Source organism: Balaenoptera physalus (genome assembly GCF_965194825.1).
Source record: "Balaenoptera physalus genome assembly, chromosome: 5".
Lineage (NCBI taxonomy): Eukaryota > Metazoa > Chordata > Mammalia > Artiodactyla > Balaenopteridae > Balaenoptera > Balaenoptera physalus.
In genome coordinates, this window is record NC_138884.1 from 120,425,678 (window position 1) to 120,449,710 (window position 24,033).

At 34.8% G+C, this 24,033-nt stretch overlaps 1 protein-coding gene across 6 annotated transcripts in view; it reads left to right on the top strand.

Annotated features, from left to right (window-relative positions):
- SEC24B (SEC24 homolog B, COPII coat complex component) overlaps positions 1 to 24,033 on the top strand; it is a 93,548-nt gene that overhangs the window by 63,120 nt on the left and 6,395 nt on the right. For 4 of the 6 annotated variants that reach the window (XM_082462757.1, XM_082462753.1, XM_082462758.1 and 1 more), the window contains 16 exons: positions 2,555 to 2,739; positions 5,410 to 5,512; positions 7,772 to 7,898; positions 8,605 to 8,714; positions 9,805 to 9,917; positions 11,193 to 11,311; positions 11,675 to 11,730; positions 11,974 to 12,180; positions 14,073 to 14,196; positions 14,604 to 14,762; positions 15,475 to 15,648; positions 16,283 to 16,393; positions 17,955 to 18,130; positions 18,747 to 18,884; positions 19,890 to 19,994; positions 20,782 to 20,874. In XM_082462757.1, the coding sequence (XP_082318883.1) occupies positions 2,555 to 2,739; positions 5,410 to 5,512; positions 7,772 to 7,898; positions 8,605 to 8,714; positions 9,805 to 9,917; positions 11,193 to 11,311; positions 11,675 to 11,730; positions 11,974 to 12,180; positions 14,073 to 14,196; positions 14,604 to 14,762; positions 15,475 to 15,648; positions 16,283 to 16,393; positions 17,955 to 18,130; positions 18,747 to 18,884; positions 19,890 to 19,994; positions 20,782 to 20,874 (2,100 nt within the window). The remainder of the gene's footprint in view (positions 1 to 2,554; positions 2,740 to 5,409; positions 5,513 to 7,771; positions 7,899 to 8,604; positions 8,715 to 9,804; positions 9,918 to 11,192; positions 11,312 to 11,674; positions 11,731 to 11,973; positions 12,181 to 14,072; positions 14,197 to 14,603; positions 14,763 to 15,474; positions 15,649 to 16,282; positions 16,394 to 17,954; positions 18,131 to 18,746; positions 18,885 to 19,889; positions 19,995 to 20,781; positions 20,875 to 24,033) is intronic. The other 2 variants (XM_082462754.1, XM_082462756.1) reach the window with 1 other exon arrangement.

The window sequence follows — 24,033 nt, forward strand, 5'->3', positions numbered from 1 at the left end:
GGGAGGCAGGGAGATGGAAAAGATAATTTCTTGCAAACCACAATACCACTATCATATCCAACAAAATTAACAATAATTTCTAAATGTTGTTTAAAATTCAGTCCATATTCAGATTTGCCCGACTGTTTCAGTACTGCTCTTCTGTAGTTGGTTTGTTCAGATCAGGAGCTGAGCAAGACTTACTAATTGTATTTGCTTATGTCTCTTAATTCTCTTTTTAATTTTAAAACAAAGCACCACCCCCATTTTTTGTGCCTTTGATCTTTTGAAAAACCTGGGTCTCTTGTCCTGTAGAATGTTCCACATTCTGAATTTGGCTGATTGCTTCTTGTGGTATCATTTAACTCATTCCTCTGTTCCATTTTCTATGTATTAGAAATTAGATCTAATGGCTCAATTATATTCAGGTATATTACTTCATTTATTTATTTCCCTAAGCCAAAATACAATATATTTTGGTTCTGTGTACATCATAATAATACTTGGTTGTCTCACTTTTAGTGGTGTTAGGATTGATTAGTGGGTTCATATGGTGACAACCTGATCTTTTCATTGTGAGGTTCCTCATTAAGCTTTCACCCAGTGGCTTTATCATCTATTGATATCTGTTTATCATCTATTCCAGATGACCATTACCTGTATCATTTATTTCCATATGGGTTGTAAAATAGTGATTTTCCTGACTTTATCATTTTGCACTGATTAGCTGGAATTCTGCAGTACATTCACATAATGGAGTGCTCGATAACTGCAAAAAAGAATGTGGAAAACCTCTATATACAGATATAGAGTTATTGCCAGGACTTTTTTTTTTTTAGGTGAAAAAAGGGGTCATATTTAGAGCAGTGTATATATTAGTTTATATTTGTAAATACAGACAATGGAAGATTAAACCAAAAACTAATAAAAATAGTTATTTAGAGGGAGGGATCAAGAGTGAAACAAGATATCTCTGAATTATTGTAAAGTTTTGACATTAGAATTAGGTAAATTTTGTTTACTCAAAAAAGATTATTGGGCTTCCCTGGTGGCGCAGTGGTTGAGAATCTGCCTGCCAATGCAGGGGACACGGGTTCGAACCCTGGTCTGGGAAGATCCCACATGCCGCGGAGCAACTAGGCCCGTGAGCCACAACTACTGAGCCTGCGCGTCTGGAGCCTGTGCTCCGCAACAAGAGAGGCCGCGACAGTGAGAGGCCCGCGCACTGCGATGAAGAGTGGCCCCCGCTCGCCACAACTAGAGAAAGCCCTCGCACAGAAACGAAGACACAACACAGCCAAAAATAAAATAAAATAAATAAATAAATAAATAAAAAATTTAAAAAAAAAAAAAAAAGATTATTAAGTGGAAAAAAAGATGAAAAGCAATCCTTAAAAATTAAAATCAAACAAAAACAAGCAGACCAGTTTATCAAGTTGGATACATTCTGATACAGAAAAAAGTATTGTTCTAAGTAATCTTAAAACTCAGTATTTTGTATGTTCTCAATGGGAAATAATCCAAGGACAAAAAGAACTACAAAGAAATCTTTAATTTAATAACTTTACATTTGTAATAATATTAGTGTTGTCATTTTGGAACTATTTTAGTATATTGTAGGATAAAACAAATAAGTAAGGCTGTTACCATTAGGAATCAAGATTTTCAGCAGAAGAGAAGAGAGATGCAGGCATAAAATCAAAAAAGTTAAATTAAAACACCATCATCTTAAATTTGAATTGGAAATGTCAATGTGAACTGATTATTCTTTTTCTTCTATTTAAAAATGTATTATGTTTTCTATCTCTACGTATTGTAGAACTCTGGAAGTAATAACAGCACACCATCAGTGAACACCCTTATTATCCAGATTATGGTCTCTAGATACCATCCCTACTTAAAAGGAACCAAGAATCTTTTTTGGATAAATGATTAATTTGAAGTCTGAAGGAAGAATGGTACAAAATGTCATGCCAGAAAGCAAGGAAGCTAACAAAGACAGTGGGTTCATATCAAAAGGACACTGGGGTCAGCTTTAAGGGGATCTCACTGGCCAAAGATTGGGTAGTTTGGCCATCAAAGTGAATAGTAACTAATTCGTTAAGTCACTTTGAGTCAATAAAAGGCATGAATTCAGAATAATACTAAAAATATAAAGGGAAGCAAAAAATAAGCAAAGCAGAACTCATTGAACATCATTGTCTTTTCTATGGCATCAACTCATTCTGAAAATTGAAAAAACTTTAAAAACAAGCATTTACCCTGCTTTTCCAGTATGAAAGATATTCAGAGAAACCAAATTCTTGATGTTGAAAAAAGCATTATTTAAATTTTGTTGTGGAGTTTAATCATGCAAATAAGGTTTAAATTTATTCAACATTTTTGCTTTGAGTTTTTTCAAGAGTGCTTTAAACTGAGCTGTCCTATTAAGTTATTCTACTGTTACAAAGCCAGATTAAAAATTTTTTTTTATCTTCTTGCTTTTCTGTATGTTAACATCCTATATATAGGATAAAAAATTTTATTCATGTTTGTTAACATTGTTCTTTTGTTTTGCTTTGAATTGCCTTTTCAGCAGTATCCTGGTATGAACCAGCTGTCCTCCAGTCTGGGAGGATTGAATCTTCAGAGTTCTTCACAACCAGAAAGTTTGAGACCTGTAAACCTTACTCAGGAGAGAAATATTTTACCCATGACTCCTGTTTGGGCTCCTGTACCTAACTTGAATTTAGACCTCAAAAAATTAAACTGTAGCCCAGAGTAAGTATTTAATTTATAATCTTTAGTAAGTAAAACCTTGTCAAAAACATTGTATGACTTTCAAAAATAGTAAAAGTACTAAGGTATTAATTCCTTGATTGGAAGTTTTGTTAATGTGAACTCTTGTAAACTAGTTTATATAGAAATTCTAGATGTAAAATTCAATTTAGGTCATTGGATCCTGTCCCCATCTCTGTCGCCATCCAATCTCATTCCCTATCATCTAATGCTAGGAAAATTTTTTTCTATTTTAGTGAAGGGTTTTAGGAACCCAAATCTAACTATATTTTTTTTTCTTAAATTTCTTTTTCCTCACTTTTCACCAGTAGTAACTTCTGATGTCTTTTAAATAAGGTGAAATCTTTAAAATTTTATGCACTTCAGTCTCTACTTGAAAAGGATACAAACTTCATTTGTGTAATCCCAAGAACAGGTTTAGATAAATAATTTCTCTCTGAATTTTCTTTTCCCACTCAGTGTAGAATGAGAAGACCATTGCCCCCAGGGATATTTATCCAGCCTGAATTTAGATTTGGGTTTTCTTTATTGAATATTTCCTCACCTTATGGAGAAGTTTAGCTGGCAGCCTCCATCTGGTGGCCACAACCCCCTGGTGTATCGTCTGGGTGGATGAGCTCTGTTACTCACCTCATAGTGCCCCCGAAAGCAAAATTCTCTGTTATTACCTGCTTTCCTTACTTCTGTCTCCTAAGAATAGGATATTCCTCTGCACCCAGACATCCTCCTGCTTGTGGAATCTCTCCTCAAAAAGTAAACTGTGATTCACAGACAACATTCACAAACAACTCGGATTCACAACAACATCACAGACAATATTTCTTCCTTGCATTAGGATTAGTGTTCTTTAGAGGCCATATATATATATATATATATATATATATATATATATATATATATATATATATATATATATATATTCTTTTTTTAAAGGCAGTAGTTTTCTAGCTTTTAAAAAAACTAAGTTCCTCTTTTTTTCAACCAAAGTCTTATATAGATTTCCAATGCAGGAAACAGAAGATAGAGGTGCTTCAAGGGTTCCACCTCTTCTACCACACCCTACCACCAGCCCCCCCATCAGTGCCGAAGGCAGTGCCAAGATCATTTCTATAAAAATGTATAATCATTGGTTCTAGATTGAAAGTAGCTGCCTATCCTTCTGAATGTAACTTGCCATCAGGTCGATAAGTATGTGGATTATGGCCTTGTACTGTGAATGGTTAGGCATCCCCCAAGTAGGTAGATATAGTCTATGTATATGTGTAAGAGATCACATAGGTAGGGAATGGTGTCTGTGTTTCTACTCAGTTATGTGTTTTCTGTGAAAATATCTCTTATCAAAACAACAAAGCAGAGTAATAGGCTTTAGAGTATAGGCTTTAGAGTTTGACAGACCTAGGTTCATACCATGGTTCCACTGATAAGTAGCTGTGAAACTGCCAGTTACTCAGCTTCTCAAACCTCAGTATTGTCAACTGTAAAACAGGAATAATAATTGTGCCTACATATTAAGATAAATCATTCAATATTTACTGAATGCCTTCTAAATAAAGTGCCAGGCACTGTTTCTAGGTGCTGGGAATGAAGCAGTAAACAAAGTTCTCAATCTCATACAACCAATATCCTATTAGGGAAGATACACTGTGAACAGTCAAACCAATGGGTGTATAATGTAAATGTAATTTCAGAGAATAACTATGAAGTAGGGAGTAGTAAGGGTAGAGGGTGACTATTTTTAATTGAAGAGTCGGGATGGGTTTTCCCAAGGAGTTATTAACATTTGAATAGAGATCTGAATGAAATGAGAGAGCAAGATGTGACTCTGGAAAAAGAGTGTACCAAGCTGCATAAACAGCAAATGCAGAAGTCCTGAAGCCGGAACCAACTTGGCGTGTTCAAGGAACGTCACCAGCGTGGAGTCAACCCGTAACTGGGTATCTCTACATACTGTCAAGCACTCCTTAAAATTCCTGTCACGGTTTCCAGTTCCTATGCTTCTTATCTCTTTGGTTGCTCCTTTATTGATTCTGTGTCTACTGACCTTAAGTTACTTACTCTATGAGAGGAATAGCGCTAGGGTGACACAAGGACAAAATGATCTCTAATCTCAAATGACGAAGATAAAGAAAGTACACAACCAACTAAAGCAGATCAGACTAATTGATAACACAGAAGCATAAACAGATCTCAGAGCACAGAGGAAGAAGTCTTTCTTTCTGACTTGCGATCAAGGGTGAGGATGGTTTCACAAGAAGCTATAGCTTTGATGAGACTCATAGAAAGATTAGGAGTTCAGCAGATGAAGAAAGACAGCAAAGCAGGAACAGCGTCATGAAAGCTGAACCTTTTCACTCATGTTTTCTGCTCCCTCCTGTTCAGGCCCTGATAGTCATGATGGAGTTACTGTTTGTTCCTGAATGTGTTGTACTTTCTCACCATGAAAATGTTGAGTCCTTGATTTAGGCCTTTTGACATATAAATTACATATATGCCCGTTTAAAGTAATTAGGACCCTCCTAATTATAGTTATGTAATATACCCAAATGATTTTCATGTATGCCCTTAAATGTTTAGTTATCTACAAGTATCTACATCAATATTGTTTTTTATCTCTGATAGCTAACGTAGTCCGTGTTGTTTATATCTTTGCAGTTCATTTCGGTGTACTTTGACAAATATTCCACAGACACAGGCTTTACTGAATAAAGCGAAGCTTCCTTTAGGATTGTTGTTACATCCCTTCAGAGACTTAACGGTAAAGTAACATATTTTAAAATATTAGTGGGTACTGACCTGTGTACTTATGTGCGAGGTATTCAGATTGTGTATTTTCTTAGAATTTTTTTCATGTTCTTTCATTTGAAGTTAGAATTAATCATTTCTGTCAATTTCAATACAGCAAACATTTTCTGTCACCTGCTTTGTGACAGGCCCTAAACTAAGCACTGGTAAATACAAAGATAATTAAGTCATTGATGTTGCCCCTAAGAAATTCTTATCTAACAGGGGACAAAGATATCCCAAATAATTACAGTGCAAATAATTACAGTGCAGGAAAACTAATACATGTAACTAATCAAATTCTATGAAGTACTTAGGTGGTGAATATAGTATTGGAAGGGATTTCCTCTGGGTACAGTAGCAGACTTTACTACAAGTAATGAGATCTGAGCTGGATTTTGAATGGTTAGTAGTTTTAGAAGTTGGAAAGGCCGTAGAGGATAGATAAACTTTAAGAGTTCTTTTTTAAACGTAAAGGAAACACCAGCAATGATATGCATTTAGGGAGGAAAACCGTATGATTGTTCCCAACTGTATTAATCAAATAACCTTTGTAATAATAAAGTCTAAATGCCTCAAGTCTATTGAATTAAAACATTACTTTTTAAAGTTTCCACAGTCTGTTTGACTTAACACCTAGCTTGCTGAATTTTTACACATACTTCTGGTATTTCATGCAGATATGTTGAATTTAAATTAAAATTTCTAAACTTCAGAAATAACGTTTATCCAGATACATTCTATTTATACTTTAAGTTGCATTTCTCCCTCACACATTTTTATGACTGTGGTTTTCTACGTTCATTGCTACTGAGTTTCTTTTGCTCTCATTCAACCAAAAAATATTTATTGACTACCTATCATGCTGGGTGCTGAGGATACAGAGGACATTGCTTCCTCGTGGAGCTTTCTTTCCTACTAGGATGTATAGAAAGGAGCAAAGTGAATAGAAAATAAAATAATTATAATATGCAATAAGTACCTTGAATTTATTCATTCAGTAAATACTATTTGATCACCTGTAATAAAATTGCAACCTTTATCTCGAAACCAAGTTAGTTAATTTCCCATATACATAGGTGAATTTTTTTTTTTTTTTTTTTTTTTTGCTGCATTGGGTCTTTGTTGCTACTCGCAGGCTTTCTCTAGTTGCGGCAACCGGGGGCTACTTTTCGTTGCAGTGCGCGAGCTTCTCATTCTTCTCATTGCAGTGGCTTCTCTTGTTACGGAGCATGGTCTCTAGGCACATGGGCTTTAGAGCACAGGCTCAGTAGTTGTGGCGCAAGGGCTTAGTTGCTCCGCAGTATGTGGGATCTTCCCGGACCAGGGCTCGAACCCATGTCCTCTGCATTAGCAGGCAGATTCTTAACCACTGCGCCACCGGGGAAGTCCCCGAAAATTTTTGTCTAAATACATATTCCATATGTGATACCTTCTGGAAATATATACACTAAATTGGCAGCAGTGACTTCCTCTGGATTGTAGAATTCTGGATAATTTTTTATTTTCTCTTTCAGTTAAACATATTTCCTGATTTTTTCACAAATGATATGTAGTTACATAATAAAAATTATTTTTGTGAAAAAAATTAAGTACAAAAATAAATGTTTATGTATGGATAGGGAGGAAAAAAGTCAGAAGGAAATATACTAAAATGTTATCAGGGGTTAATTCAGGGAGATAGAATAATATGTGTCATATTTTCTAAATTTCTTATATTGAATATAAAGTTCCTTTCCCAAAGTAAGCATAAAGAGATGTATAGTGTTTGAGGCACATTGTGTTTGGTTCCTCGTGGCCACGGTCCCCAACAGGACTGTGTGGCTGTCTAACAAGCAGGGTCTTGAGAGTCTGTTACCAGGTGCAGGCAAGCAGCAAAGAAAGACAAAGCCATTTTTATATGGTGCATGTTTCTTTCTCACTCTTGTTTCTTGAGTTTAGCTGACAGCTGAGGTTATTCTATTTTCTTGGCCAACCAGGCTTTTCTCGTCTGCCAGTAACTTTCATTACATTTGGTGTGACTTTATTTTAGTGTTATTTCGTAGTTTGCGACAGAAGAGGGAGAAACCTTGATAGCTGCTCGTGTTGCTCAGTGCACCACTGGATTTTATTAAAATACTTCCATTTCAAAACACAAGTGTGGTTTCTGTTCTGTGTATGGAGCAGAGCAGTGTGTGGTCCATTTTCCTCTGGAGTGCTTTTTCTGCTACAACAGCTTTATTTTATTTCCTAGCAATTACCAGTGATAACATCCAATACCATTGTGAGGTGCCGATCTTGTCGAACATATATCAACCCTTTTGTATCCTTCATTGATCAACGTAGATGGAAATGCAATTTGTGCTATAGAGTTAATGATGGTGAGTTTCAGATTCTTAAAATAAGTGTGTTTTATATTATTTTAAACATTTTGACATTTTTGCCGTTATCTGGTCTCTCTCTCCTCATTGCTTTAAAAACTTCCATGCCACTTTTAATGGAGAGAATACAGGCTAGGGACACTTCGTTTTGGCTGGCCAAGGGAATAATTGATAATGAGGAGAGTGACAGGGAGGGGAAAGTAAAAAGAATTCGTAAAACCAGCAGTGAAAGTCGTGCAGATGAGATCATTCAGACTAATTATGCTTGACCCTGACAAGTTAAGGTTGTCTTCTGTTTGTACATTTGGTTCATTCAACTCAGTGTGGATCTCTGCCAGTATGTGTGAACACATGTGTGCATGTGTATCTATTGTCCCCTTTAGTCATTCTTAGGTCCTCTTAGTATAATTGCTTTTGAATCTGTGTTTCTGTCTGATTTCTTTTCCATGTCATGTGATATAAGAAATAGGACACAAGCCTAAGAAGCAAGATTACTTGTATCCTGTTTTTCTCATCTGATTTCAGTAAATAAGTTTTTTTATCCTTCTGATTTATTTTTTTAAAAAGGGCTTAAGGCATTAGTGTTTATCATTAGATCTTCACAGAACTGTTGTTGTAAACCTCATAAATATTGATGATAGAGGAGTTTATTTCTAGGCGTGTATATGTGTTACTAAATTTGTACTGGATTCCTAATCTTATCTAGTTCCTGAAGAATTTATGTATAATCCCCTTACCCGATCTTATGGAGAGCCTCATAAACGGCCAGAAGTTCAGAATTCAACAGTGGAGTTCATTGCTTCTTCAGATTATATGGTAACTATTCAGTGTTAAAATTAGTCGTGGGATGCAATTGTATTGGTCATTTGTAATTTGCTGTTAAGTGAATTCTTGTCTAAATTTTGAAATTGTCCATAGTATGAATTTTTTGAAATAGTGCTGAAAGTTTATACTTAATAAATAGAAAGCCCTTTGTAAAGATTACTTGATCTCCTAGAAGAATGCAGTTATATCACTAAGAAACATTGGTAATGTTTCATGATGAGCACTAGCATCTACAATTTGTTGTCATTTTGATTTGATTACTTGCATGGAATGAATATAAATATTCTTTTTACCATTTTCCTTAAACAGAAAAACTCGTGTTTTTGCCAAAAACTGCCGTTTTCAGGCTCTTAAAGATATCACCGTCTTACTGGTTCACCCAGTACAAATATCAAGATAAATGGATACTAACTTGAATCTGACTTTTCTCTTTCCACTTCATCATAAAATTCTACCTGTTTTTTAATTATACTGATTCTTCAGATCTCATTCTTCTTTTCCGCTTACAAAAACAAATTCTTGGCCTAAGTTCTGCTCATTTCTTTATTATTTCTACTCATTTAAAATATCTGTATAATAACTTGCATTTCTTCTGTGTACTCACTTCTAATCTTTGTTGTCTGCACAAATGTAAAACGTTGCTAGTGGGAAAAGGTGAATAGGGACAACTAATGTGTATGAAGTTCCTGGTGCTTGGCCCATTTCCTTCTTTATTTTTGTGATTTTTTTATGATCCTTTGTGTCCAATTTCGCATCTGCCCACTGAACTACTATTTTCTTGTCTGTTTCCATATTAACTATATTTTCCATTTTAACTCATTGTCACTTTTACTCTCAACTTCTTCTTCACAACTTGTTATATTCCCAACTCTGTTCTGGCTCCTTAGGAATCAGTCTAATTGAAGTGGTGAAGTAAGAAGTAATCTTTAATTTTTAGCATATGACCTATATGATTCTTGATTGGCATATCTTCTTTTTTTTTTTTTTCCGAATACACTCAGTAAATATCCAGTAGTAGTTGTGATATAAAAAGAATAAATTATACCTACTAAATACGTTACATTATTTCTGTTCCTTTCAGCTTCGTCCACCTCAACCAGCAGTTTACTTGTTTGTTTTAGATGTGTCTCATAATGCAGTGGAAGCTGGATATTTGACAATTTTGTGCCTGTCACTGTTAGAAAATCTAGACAAGTAAGAATTTTTGTTACTCATTGTGTGTGTGTGTGTGTGTGTGTGTGTGTGTGTGCACGCATGTATGAAGTGTTTATTAGCAATTTATGGGGTTGGTTTTTATTAAGTTTGATTTCATTGATTTAATCACTAAAAGAGTAGGTCCTGTCTACTTTAGAATAAAGATCCTGCTACTTAGATTATTATGATTTATGACTTGATATCTGATTCTTAAAACCATAAAAGTTTTAATACTTGGTAAGGAATTTAGATCTCATCTAACTATCCCTCTGACTTAGCAGATCTGAACACTGGGACTCAGAAAATTCAACTTAGCCAGGGTATCAAGAGAGAAATGAGAGAAATCTAGCTGTAATTTATGCCTGAGCAAGGAGTTTTTCATAAGATAGTTTCAAATGTGCTAATGAGAGAATGAGCCAAATAAAGGGAAGGAGGGAATTGATTTTGTGCTGAATATTCCAGGAAACCAGAAACTGAAGTGGCACGTTAGTAAGGAGCTTTATGGTGGAAGTGGAAACAGTATAGGATCGGGTGCTTGTACTCGGCTTTAATGCCTACCTGTGTGTCTACCAGTATTAGTTATGAAGGAGACCCGTAAATAACTTAAAAAATGAACCTTCCAAATCTCTGGAAAACACAGTTGTTTATACATTTCTTTTTCTACTCCAACACTCATAAGAAATATGACTTAAGATTGTTAGTAAGAGTAGTTTCTTATTGCAGTGATTCTTGAAATGTGTAGAGGTGTAGGGCTGGTTATATATGAATATTTTGTCAGAAGTACTAGGTTATTCCAAAAGGTTCTTCTCCCCCATCTTCCATTTGAGTTTGAGAGTCCTTGCCCTACTGCGTGCTCGCTGTAGCCACCATAATTGCATACCACTGATCTTGGCCTGTGAATAAACTGATAACATTGAGACATTCAAGATTAAAAACATCCATAGACATTAAATGATTCGCTTTTAGATTCTGTTAGTAACTTGGAGTTTTCATATTTTTATCCTTGATTGAAACATTTGCCCTTTTTTAAGTCTCAAGTGCTTATTAATTCGGACATAACTTCAGCATTGTGTGGCAGTGGAAGACCCTCTGCAAAGAAATAGTTTTTAAGACTGAAGAGTTAGCTTGCTGGAAAAGTATATGAGAATTATAGCCCTAGAAATAGGAGCCAGTCCAACAAAGATGAGTGACTGCGAATTCAATGGACTATGCAAAGCCAAAAAGATAAAATTGGGAATGAAAAATAGTTTTTAAAATTATCATTTCTTTCTTTAGGCTTCCTGGGGATTCACGAACAAGAATAGGATTCATGACCTTTGATAGCACTATTCATTTCTACAATTTACAAGAAGGATTATCACAGCCTCAGATGTTGATTGTGTCTGATATAGATGGTAAGCAGTGAATAAAATAAAACTCTGTTTATTAATAAAACAGAATTTTGGAATTAAGCCTACTTTATTTTACAGTACATCTTGTTGTAATGCTGTACGGATAATTTGGCCTACTTTGGTATTTGTTTTAAAATAACTGTTTTCCTGGAAAATACCTGATTCTAAGTTTTTTACACCCGTGTGTGTGTACTTACACCTGTGAGCACACACACACATATGATACATACAACGTATATATATATTTAATAAAGCAATATTATGGTACCCTTTATATGTATGGCCTTAGAAAAACTAAGATTTTTTTAATTCAAAATTCTTTTGGCTTGATTTATCATTTGGTTAAAATATATGTTTTCCCTATAGATGTTTTTCTACCTACACCGGATAGCTTACTTGTGAATCTGTATGAAAGTAAAGAGGTGAGATTGATTTTTTTTCTTAAAGTATTAAAGTATTTCTCTTACTTCAACTGATTACTAAAATGCTGAACATGTGTTTCCTTGGTGTATATTAACGTTGCAGTAGACAATGTAGGTAGATATCTGTTGACTACTCACTTTACAGTCCTCCAGAATGTAGTGGCACGTACTATACTCTGGAATGTTTTAAGGAATATTGCTTTGCCTTTTCAGTAATTCAATTTTTAATCTTTGTTTTCCCAGCTTATAAAAGACTTATTGAATGCATTACCAAATATGTTCACCAATACAAGAGAAACACACAGTGCCCTGGGTCCTGCGCTCCAGGCTGCCTTTAAATTAATGTCTCCAACAGGTGGCCGTGTGTCTGTATTTCAGACACAGTTACCTTCCTTGGGGGCAGGACTTCTGCAGTCCAGAGAAGATCCTAATCAGAGATCAAGCACAAAGGTATTTTATATTAGTTTCTCTGTCATATTTAAGATCGTGTCTTCTACCTCTATAGACTGTGTAATTATTTGTTTGTTATTCTATTTTTCTACTTCATTGATAGTAAAAAAAAAAAAAAAAGAAAACTGGTAAGAGAGTTAAATTCAATTATTGTTTTGTTTTTGTGTTGCAGTGTGTTCTTTTTATTACTTTGTTTACAAGTCATAGAAATTTAGAAATTATCTGCTCTAACCCTTTTATTTTACAAATGAGGAAACAGATTAAATGGTCTTGTCAAAAGTTATTAAGTATTTAATGGTAAAGATGTGACTTGATTTTCTGACTCCACTGCTCTTTTCTATTTCACAAGTGATAATACTTACTAAATCTGAGATATTATAATTTAACATGCACATACTAATAAACTTTTTTATTATAAAGGTAATATAAATCATTGTATAAAACTTGGAAAGTGGAAACAAATATAAATCAGTTATCTCACTGTCAAGATAATAGCATTTAGTTATACAAATACAAATAAGCATAACTGGGTATCATACATTATTCTATATTTTTTAAATGACTTTTTTCATTGAAGAGTAGAGTACATAGTGAGCATTTTCTGAGGTCCCTAAAAATTCTCCTTAAAAAAATGTTTTTTAGTAAATTTGAAAAACTCGATTTAATTAATTGCCTGCTAGCTGTTGAATAGTTGTTGCCAGTATTTTCACTATTAAAGAAAAAAGAATATGAGGCTGAATATTACTAGGGTTTTACATGAAGATTTGGTCAGGGTATTTTAATCCCTATTTCAAATAATAAATGAACTGGGACAATCATTTTTGTTCTGTACATAAGTTTTTTCTGACCTCAACTTATATATGTATGAAAATGCCATTACAACTAGTTATGAGTATGAATTAAACACGTTTAATAGTGTTATAAATCTTTAGCCACGTATTCGTTTTTTCCGTGAGATAAATTCCTAGAAGTGAAATTATTGGATCAATGAGTATAAATTGTATATAAATTATTATTGTATTCTACTTACTGGGGGTTTTATCAACCTGTACTCTTAAGGACTCATCTTGTAGCCACCATTAAGTATTGTTGCTTTTTTATTCTTTACCAATTTGCTAAAGAAGAATAGCACTATATTGTAATCCATTACAAAATACTGAGGTGTTTTGAACAGAGGAAAGTGTTTACTGATTCTTTGATACAGTTTTAGGGTTTTTTTTTCTCATTTAACTTCCAGAAATGTTCTCTGTCTTCCTGGGACTCAAAAGCTTAAGTATCTCTTCCGTTTTAAACTCTGATATAATAGTCATACACTATAGTTAAGAAGATTGAAACATTTTGTTGTGCAATGTAGCATAGTAATTAAGAACTTGGAGACCGGCTCTTGCATTCTTAACTCTTCTCCAGTCCACCTCCTCAGCTCAAGTGTCCTCATACCAACAAGAAAAACTTTCCTTAATCTGTTATTCTCTCATGTTGTTATGTAAGAGTGTTATGTACAGTAATGGGTAACAGCACTCACTCTGGAGCCAGACTTCTTGGGTTTATTATATTCCAGCATCTACCACTGAATGACAATGTAATTGGTCGAGTTACATAATCATTTTTTTGGCCTCAATTCTCTCATCTGTAAAATGTTGGTAACTCTATGAGATATATGTTATTATGAGGGTTAAATAATTTATATAAAACATCTGTGCTGGCCCATAAGTGCTTTATAAATGTTAGCGATTGTTATTATTCTCATAGGAAATTTGTGCCAACTACCTAGACATTTTAAAAAACTCCTTAGTTTGATAGGGGGACAGAGGATATCCTCTTCCTTATTTTAACAGACAAATATATGCATAATTCAAGGTTTCTAGCTCTTACTTTATGACCTGTTGACTTAGGTTGTACAGCATCTTGGCCCTGCAACTGATTTTTATAAGAAACTTGCTTTAGATTGCTCAGGGCAGCAGACTGCAGTGGATCTGTTCCTTTTAAGTTCACAGTACTCTGATCTCGCTTCTCTAGGTAAGGAGATATCATTGTGTTTATCTGTTTACATAAACATTTTTAGCATATAATGAAATCTAAACTCTTTACCAAGAGTTCTCAATAGTTTGGGGAGAAAGATGTGAATTAGATAATGTCTGTGAAAATTACCCGTAAACTTTAAAGCACTATACACATATAAAATGCTATTATGGGTTGTTGTTTTTTTCAAATACAATTCCTTTACCATTCTGCTCAACAGTAAATTTATTGTATATTTTACAAATGTTTGTGTTTCTCAGATATATATATTATCCCCGTTTTGGCCACTTTAGTTTTCTTTCACTACGAGTCAGATTTCTTCATAATGCAGAATGTGCACTGCTATTGGACAAGTAGAATATTATTGTTTCTGTAGCTAATACTTTTTATATTTCTCTCTAAAGCTTGCATGTCCAAGTATTCTGCAGGGTGCATCTATTATTACCCATCTTTCCACTATACTCACAATCCTTCACAAGCAGAAAAGTTACAAAAAGATCTAAAACGATATCTCACAAGAAAAATTGGATTTGAAGCTGTTATGAGAATAAGGTGTACTAAAGGTATGAAATTATATAAATTATACTTTATATTACATACTTTTGTCAAAATTAATAAGCATTCATATACTGATGACCTTTGACTACCTATAATAATCATAAAGGATTTTCTGCTTGATCCAGTTAGCTGTACCCTGTTTTAAATATAGTTATTAAATAATTGCCCAATTTTTTAAGCAATTTGAATAAGTGGGCAAAGGTAATGTTTTGCTTTATTAGAAAGAACCCAAGAGAAAGTCCACATTGGAGGTGATTTCAGAAGAATTTGAGGAATAGGGAGGATCTTAAGTGAAAATCGTCAGATCAGTGATCTTTGCCTTCCTAATCATTCAAATGGTCTTCAGTTTACATTATCTCTTTTATGTGAATGTTTGCTGGAGGGATTCTCATCCCTTATTTTAATTCTTAAGTAAGTTGTATAGTAACCTTCATTTGTTTAATTTTGTACGTTAGGTCTTTGTCTGACTTCAAATTACCTATAGGAAAATATTGTAAGATCGTCAATACAAGTTAAATGTGTAGCCTCCTTTTATATAACCTGCATTGGTGTTTTTGAATTGATAGTTTAGAACCTCCACCGACAATACAGTACTACTCCCCAGTTATCCTTTTGATTCAAAATCAGAGATATTTTTTTATTTTAAAAAGTAGCTTTAGCCTGAGGTAAAGATACTAGTGTTACCTCATCTTTTATAACAAGTTTTCTCTTCCGTAGGTCTTTCCATGCACACTTTTCATGGAAACTTCTTTGTCCGTTCCACTGATTTGTTATCCCTCGCCAACATCAATCCTGACGCTGGATTTGCAGTACAACTGTCAATTGAAGAAAGTTTGACGGATACTTCCTTAGTGTGCTTTCAGACAGCCCTGTTATATACATCAAGCAAGGGTAATGTTAACAGAAATGAAATGTAACCTGCAACAGTAATTCTCCCCTCCTTTCACGTGCTGGGAGAATAGGGAGAAAGAATGGACACCAGTGGGAAGTAATGGAATTTGTATTAGTTAATCAAATATATTTTCCATTCTTTCTTTTATATTCATTTTTGAATCTTTAAAGAATATCTTTTTTGACTTGTGGAAGATTTGTATTCCCAGGATCATACTACTATAATAACTCATAGTAAATCTATCTGTGTCATCCTGAGCATTATTTCTTTTCCCATAACATAAGAAATTCTGCATGGCACTTCAGGCCTACATTTGTTATTTCATAGTCTAAGTTTTCTGATATTTTATTATGTTGCATATAATTTAGACTGAGTGATATTAAGATAAAACCAGAACCTAATGTTCGACTATATACAAAATACAATATATGTTCATAGTCTATGTTCAGATTTGGAGAATGTTTAATTTTCTTTAAAACATGTTTATTGTAAAGCTTTGTTTTTGCGTTTCAAAATCCTGTTGGTGATTTAATACAATCAAAACAATAGCTTGAATAATATTTTGACCTGTCTGCTTTCTTTCTTTCTTGGTCTAATGTATCTTGCAATGACATGGATCCATCCTTTCATTAGGTGAGCGGAGAATTAGAGTGCACACACTTTGCTTGCCAGTGGTCAGTTCGCTCGCAGATGTATATGCAGGAGCTGATGTACAAGCTTCCATCTGCCTCCTGGCAAACATGGGTGAGTAAGAAAGTGAAGCAACAGGTGAAATGTATTTTCCTGTCCTAAAAACTGAAGCCTGGGCATTTTTTTACCCTAGAAATCCCTTATTTTAAAAAGGATATGTTTTACATTTTCATTTGCAACAGTGTGAATTGGACTGTTCTTATATTTCTTATTAATTCTTTAGTTTAAAAATTATGTGTGGGATTCATAATCACTAATAACTGGTACCAACTCAAATGTTTTTCAAATGGTGAATGCGTGAACAAATTATGGTACATCCGTATAATGGGGTACAACCCGGCAATAAAAAGGAATGAACTGTTGATATGTGAATGGGCGTGACTCTCAAAGGCATTATGCTAAGTGAAAGAAGCTAGACTCAAAAGACTACATACATATGATTCCATTTATATGACATTCTGGAAAAGTGAGAATTACAGGCATGAAGAATAGATAGTGATTATCAGGGTTGGTGGCAGGGGGAGGATTTCACTACAAAGGGGCAGCCGCAGGGGATACTTTTAGAATGATGGATCTTGATTGTGGCAATGATTACATGGCTATGCATTTGACATACATATATGACACTCTGAAAAGTAAATTTTACTATATGTAAGTTTAAAAAACTCCTTTGGAGAATTAGTATAACAGTGTTTTGTTTTTAATGAATTTACCTTTTAGATGAATGTAGATGTAAAATGAACCTTGTTATTTTCCATGTAGTCCTGGAGAAAGATAACCATTATTACTCATTTTGGGAACAAGTTTAATAACATTTACTAAGGATCCCAATATTTTAATTATCATTTTTTATCTTATATTTCAAATTAATTATACTATAACTATTTTTCAATAATTGTTTTATTTTTAATATTTGGGCATTTGTATCTCTGTTTTACTAAAATATGTACCTGGAGGAAAATAAGTTCCACACTGATATCTGGCTCTTCATTGTCTATATTTAGGGAACCTGTGTTTAGTTTGCCCTCTTTTTTTGTTGACCAAGGAATGCTTTGACAGAGAAGATATTAAGAGGATCATAAGGGATAATTCAGACTGCAGAACTTGCATTGTTTATGCAGAAAAGAATGATGCTTTATACATGTGACTTCTGTTTGAGTAATGAAAAGATACCCAGAGCTTTCTCAGAAGTAGATGGATGGTACATCTTCTCTAATATCAATAGCAATTAAGTGTTTTTAGACTTAAAAAGATTAAAACAAAAAGGTCCAAAACAATCTAGATTTGTTCTGATTGTCAGATTTATTCAGATTTAGTTCCAAAATTGTCTAATGAGCAGATTTTTTTTTTTTTTAATGGCTGCACCACACGGCATACATGATCTTAGCTCCCCAGCCAGAGGTTGAACCCACACCCCCTGCAGTGGAAGTCTTAAGCACTGGACCGCCAGGGAAGTGCCCAGATGCTTTTAAATTGAGGGAGCAAGTGAAATGTATTTTTCTAACCTAAAAATGGAATTTTTGTTGGTTTCTTAAATTGGCATGTAAATTTTATCTCTTATAGTATTCATTGGCATCTAATGATTAAATACTTTTTCATTTTGGTTGCTTTATAGCTGTGGATCGATCAATTTCATCAAGTCTGTCAGATGCAAGAGATGCCTTAGTGAACGCTGTGGTGGATTCATTATCTGCATACGGCTCAACTGTCTCAAATTTACAGCACTCTGGGTTGATAGCACCCAGCTCCCTCAAGTTGTTTCCTCTCTATGTTTTGGCCCTTCTCAAACAGGTAGTTCTCTATATACTGTTAGATTTAGTAAAGTCTTTTGAAATTCTTGATACATAGGTGAAAAATGAAGCCTAGGGTTTTCTGAGGGGTTTTAAATATTTGATTAGACAATTATGCAGCTTAGCATTGGAAGAGTTTTGAACAGGAAAAGACGAGTGGAAAATGAAGGTATACAGATACATGATGAGTCTCGTACAACCATATGCTCTCACTCTAACATGTGGGAGCAGCTTGAATAATGGTGTGCATATAGCGCACTCTTAGTGTGTGCTCCTGGAAAGAGACTTTAAGGAAAAGATCTACTGTTCATTGAACATCTTCCCAAGTCTTAGGCACCGTAACAGGTGTTATCTATACATCACCTTATTTAATCCTTACAGCAGCCTAGAGAGGTGAGTAGTATTTTCCCTGTTTTTCTTATGATGACAGTATAGCTTTGAGAAGCTAAGTAACTTGCTCACATACCTACCTATTGAATGTCAGAGCTGAAAATTGAATCCAGGCCTGTCTGGTTTGAAGGCTGTGCTTTTTCCATGACTGATGGTATATATTTGTTTTAATATTTGTCCACTATATTTATGTTTTACTGAAAAATGTGTATCGTTTTTCCATGTAGAAAGCATTTAGAACTGGTACAAGCACACGCCTGGATGATCGTGTATATGCCATGTGTCAGATAAAGTGTCAGCCACTTGTTCATCTAATGAAAATGATTCATCCCAACCTATACAGGGTAGACAGACTGACAGATGAGGTATGATTTTTTTTTTTCAGTGTGTTTGAAATTTTTAAATTTAAATTTATTTGGGTGTCTTGATTCTACAGCTAAGGTAGTAATGTATTATTAACAATTTCTTCCATCTGTTTTTCCCCTGTGGTAATACTACATTAAATAAGGACACTAACTCTGGATTTGATTGGACAATAGGACTATTAGATACTGCCGTAGTTACAGAGTTTTCAAAAATAGTTTCATATGGGAAGTAATTCACCTTGTGGGTTTACTTACATTTACTGCAAAGGTATGCTATAGAGTGGGCAGTTCCATCTATATTTTGAAGATATTGACTGTTTCTGATGTGATCAGAGTGAAACTTTGATTATATTATTGTAAACCAAATCTGGTATCCAACAGTATTTTTAATATGCAAATATGTAATGTCTTTTTTCTTCCTTGTGTTAAAACTCTGCTATTTGGAATCATCTCTGTATTTTGTTACTAGAGGAATGTAAAACAGTCCTTTGCAGCAGATTTAGTAGTCATACTTTTAACATAGCCTGATCCCAGAAGGGAAGGAAATGGACAGGTCATTTTACATATTCATGTTTTTATCTTTTAAATTTGAATACATTCAAGCATCTTTTAATTTAAATACATCTGAGCGACTTGATTCTACAGCCAAGGTGGTAATGTATTATCAATATAGTTGACCCTTGAACAACGAGGGGGTTAGGGGCACCAACCCCTGTGCAATTGAAAATCCGTGTGTAACTTTATAGTCAGTCCTCTGTGTCCTCTGTTCCGTATTCAACCAACTGCAGATCATGTAGTACTGTAGTATTTATTGAAAAGAACTGCATATAGGTGGACCCATGTAGTTCAAACCCATGTTGTTCAAAGGTCAACTGTAATTTTTTGCATCCTACAAAATTCTCAAGTATCATTTTTCAGTATTTCATACAGAGCTAGGGGCCATTAGTTTCCAGCCTGTGATAATAGTAATGTAAGTACATTCACAATCCATCTTTTTCTTTTCAGGGTGCAATACATGTTAATGACAGGGTGGTACCTCAGCCACCTCTTCAAAAATTGTCTGCAGAGAAACTGACACGAGACGGTGCTTTCCTTATGGACTGTGGCTCTGTAAGCACCCACTACTGACACAAGCTTAACGCTTCCAGCTGGCAAAAGGAGAAACACTTACAGGGTCCAGCTCTGTTATCACCGATCAGGCAGTGAAAGGTGGATTAGGAATTCAAAGGCAGTAAATTGGTAACCGGCACAGGAGGTCAATTTATTTAAGAGAAGTAAAGAGATAAATTCCTGTCTTCAAGGATTTTACCATCAAGAATCATAAAATTCAAAGGGACCTCAAGAATTTATCTACTTCAACTTGATCCATTGTCTGAAATGCCATTAATAATTGGGAGTTCAGGAGAGGTCATTGGATAGGGTGGTGGTGAAGGGTGTCAGAATGGGCAAGATGGCTTCATAAATGATGCCTTGTGAGCAGGAAAGGGGTTCGGATAGCCACAGTATGGGGTGGGGCAGGAACGGGGTAGGGGTGGGAGGCATTAGTTAAAGTACAGAGACAGTAATTGAAATGAAGGAACTAGTGGGTAGGAAATAGAGAAAGTCAGTTGTCCTGGTTGAAGCATTACATTCGTGTTGGGAAAAAGGTAAGGAAAGCGGTAAAATATATTTTATGAGAAACCTTGACATTTAAGCAGAGAAGATATGAACCACTCTAGATTCCTGAATGTAGATTCCAAATGTGCCACTTACAGGTTTCCTTTTTTACTTTCATGTTTGTTCCTACTTGATTTGAGTTAGTATACTTTGCCTCTGTTATGCTTGATAATTTTGAGAAAATTAGCTATACTCGGTTTCTGATTAGGAAGTTTTAATATTTTGTTATTGTTATTTTTAGGTTTTTTACATTTGGATTGGAAAAAGCTGTGACAATAACTTTATAGAGGATGTGCTCGGGTATCCGAATTTTGCATCAATACCACAGAAAATGGTCAGTGGATTTTGTGTACTTGTTTAAAATTTTTTTTGAGATAAAATTCCCATGAGTCACATTTTAACCATTTTAAAGTGTACAGTGCATTAGTTTTTAGTATATTCACAATGTTTACAACCATTTCCAGTATCGAATTTCAGAGCATTCACCTCAAAAAGAAACCTATATCCCCAGTTCTTCCTTTCTTTTTTTTTTTTTTTAATTTTTGAATTTTATTTTATTTTTTTTTTATACAGCAGGTCCTTATTACTCATCAATTTTATACACATCAGTGTATACATGTCAATCCCAATCGCCCAATTCATCCCACCACCACCACCATCCCCCCGCCGCTTTCCCCCCTTGGTGACCATATGTTTGTTCTCTACATCTGTGTCTCAACTTCTGCCCTGCAAACCGGTTCATCTGCACCATTTTTCTAGGTTCCACATATATGCGTTAATATACGATATTTGTTTTTCTCTTTCTGACTTACTTCACTCTGTATGACAGTCTCTAGATCCATCCACGTCTCTACAAATGACCCAATTTCGTTCCTTTTTATGGCTGAGTAATATTCCATGGTATATATGTACCACATCTTCTTTATCCAGTCGTCTGTCGATGGGCATTTAGGTTGCTTCCATGCCCTGGCTATTGTAAATAGTGCTGCAATGAACATTGGGGTGCATGTGTCTTTTTGAATTATGGTTTTCTCTGGGTATATGCCCAGTAGTGGGATTGCTGGATCATATGGTAATTCTCTTTTTAGTTTTTTAAGGAACCTCCATACTGTTCTCCATAGTGGCTGTATCAATTTACATTCCCACCAACAGTGCAAGAGGGTTCCCTTTTTCTCCACACCCTCTCCAGCATTTGTTGTTTGTAGATTTTCCGATGATGCCCATTCAAACTGGTGTGAGGTGATACCTCATTGTAGTTTTGATTTGCATTTCTCTAATAATTAGTGATGTTGAGCAGCTTTTCATGTGCTTCTTGGCCATCTGTATGTCTTCTTTGGAAAAAGGTCTACTTAGGTCCTCTGCCCATTTTTGGATTGGGTTGTTTGTTTTTTTAATATTGAGCTGCATGAGCTGTGTATATATTTTTGGAGATTAATCCTTTGTCCGTTGATTCATTTGCAAATATTTTCTCCCATTCTGAGGGTTGTCTTTTCGTCTTGTTTATGGTTTCCTTTGCTGTGCAAAAGCTTTGAAGTTTCATTAGGTCCCATTTGTTTACTTTTGTTTTTATTTCCATTACTCTAGGAGGTGGATGAAAAAAGATCTTGCTGTGATTTATGTCAAAGAGTGTTCTTCCTATGTTTTTCTCTAAGAGTTTTATAGTGTCCGGTCTTACATTTAGGTCTCGAATCCATTTTCAGTTTATTTCTGTGTATGGTGTTAGGGAGTGTTCTAATTTCATTCTTTTACATGTAGCTGTCCAGTTTTCCCAGCACCACTTATTGAAGAGCTGTCTTTTCTCCATTGTATATCCTTGCCTCCTTTGTCATAGATTAGTTGACCATAGGTGCATGGGTTTATGTCTGGGCTTTCTATCCTGTTCCATTGATCTATATTTCTGTTTTTGTGCCAGTACCATTATTGTCTTGATTACTGTAGCTTTGTAGTATAGTCTGAAGTCAGGGAGTCTGATTCCTCCAGCTCCTTTTTTTTCCCTCAAGACTGCTTTGGCTCTTCGGAGTCTTTTGTTTCTCCATACAAATTGTGAAATTTTTTGTTCTAGTTCTGTGAAAAATGCCATTGGTAATTTGATAGGGATTGCATAGATTCTGTAGATTGCTTTGGGAAGTATAGTCATTTTCACAATATTGATTCTTCCAATCCAAGAACATGGTATATCTCTCCATCTGTTGGTATCATCTTTAATTTCTTTCATCAGTGTCTTATAGTTTTCTGCATACAGGTCTTTTGTCTCCGTAGGTAGCTTTATTCCTAGATATTTTATTCTTTTTGTTGCAGTGGTAAATGGGAGTGTTTCCTTAATTTCTCTTTCTGATTTTTCATCATTAGTCTATAGGAATGCAAGAGATTTCTGTGCATTAATCTTGTATCCTGCAACTTTACCAAATTCATTGATTACCTCTAGTAGTTTTCTGGTGGCAGCTTTAGGATTCTCTATGTGTAGTATCATGTCATCTGCAAACAGTGACAGTTTTACTTCTTCTTTTCCAATTTGTAATCCTTTTATTTCTTTTTCTTCTCTGATTGCCGTGGCTAGGACTTCCAAAACTATGTTATGTTGAATAATAGTGGTGAGAGTGGACATCCTTGTCTTGTTCCTGATCTTAGAGGAAATGCTTTCAGTTTTTCACCATTGAGAATGATGTTTGCTGTGGGTTTGTCGTATATGGCCTTTATTATGTTGAGGTAGGTTCCCTCTATGCGTGCTTTCTGGAGAGTTTTTATCATAAATGCGTGTTGAATTTTGTCAAAAGCTTTTTCTGCATCTATTGAGATGATCATATGGTTTTTGTTCTTCAATTTGTTAATATGGTTTATCACATTGATTGATTTATGTATATTGAAGAATCCTTGCATCCCTGGGATAAATCCCACTTGATCATGGTGTATGGTCCTTTTAATGTGTTGTTGGATTCTGTTTGCTAGTATTTTGTTGAGGATTTTTGCATCTATATTCATCAGTGATATTGGTCTGTCATTTTCTTTTTTTGTAGTATCTTTGTCTGCTTTTGGTATCAGGGTGATGGTGGCCTCAGAGAATGAGTTTGAGAGTGTTCCTTCCTCTGGAATTTTTTGGAAGAGTTTGAGAAGGATGGGTGTTAGCTCTTCTCTAAATGTTTGATAGAATTCACCTGTGAAGCCATCTGGTCCTGGACTTTTGTTTGTTGGAAGATTCTTAATCACAGTTTCAATTTCATTGCTTGTGATCGGTCTGTTCATATTTTCTATTTCTTCCTGGTTCCGTCTTGGAAGTTATACCTTTCTAAGAATTTGTCCATTTCCTCCAGGTTGTCCATTTTATTGGCATAGAGTTGCTTGTAGCAGTCTCTTAGGATGCTTTGTATTTCTGCAGCGTCTGTTGTAACTTCTCCTTTTTCATTTCTAATTTTATTGGTTTGAGTGCTCTCCCTCTTTTTCTTGATGAGTCTGGCTAATGGTTTATCAATTTTGTTTATCTTCTCAAAGAACCAGC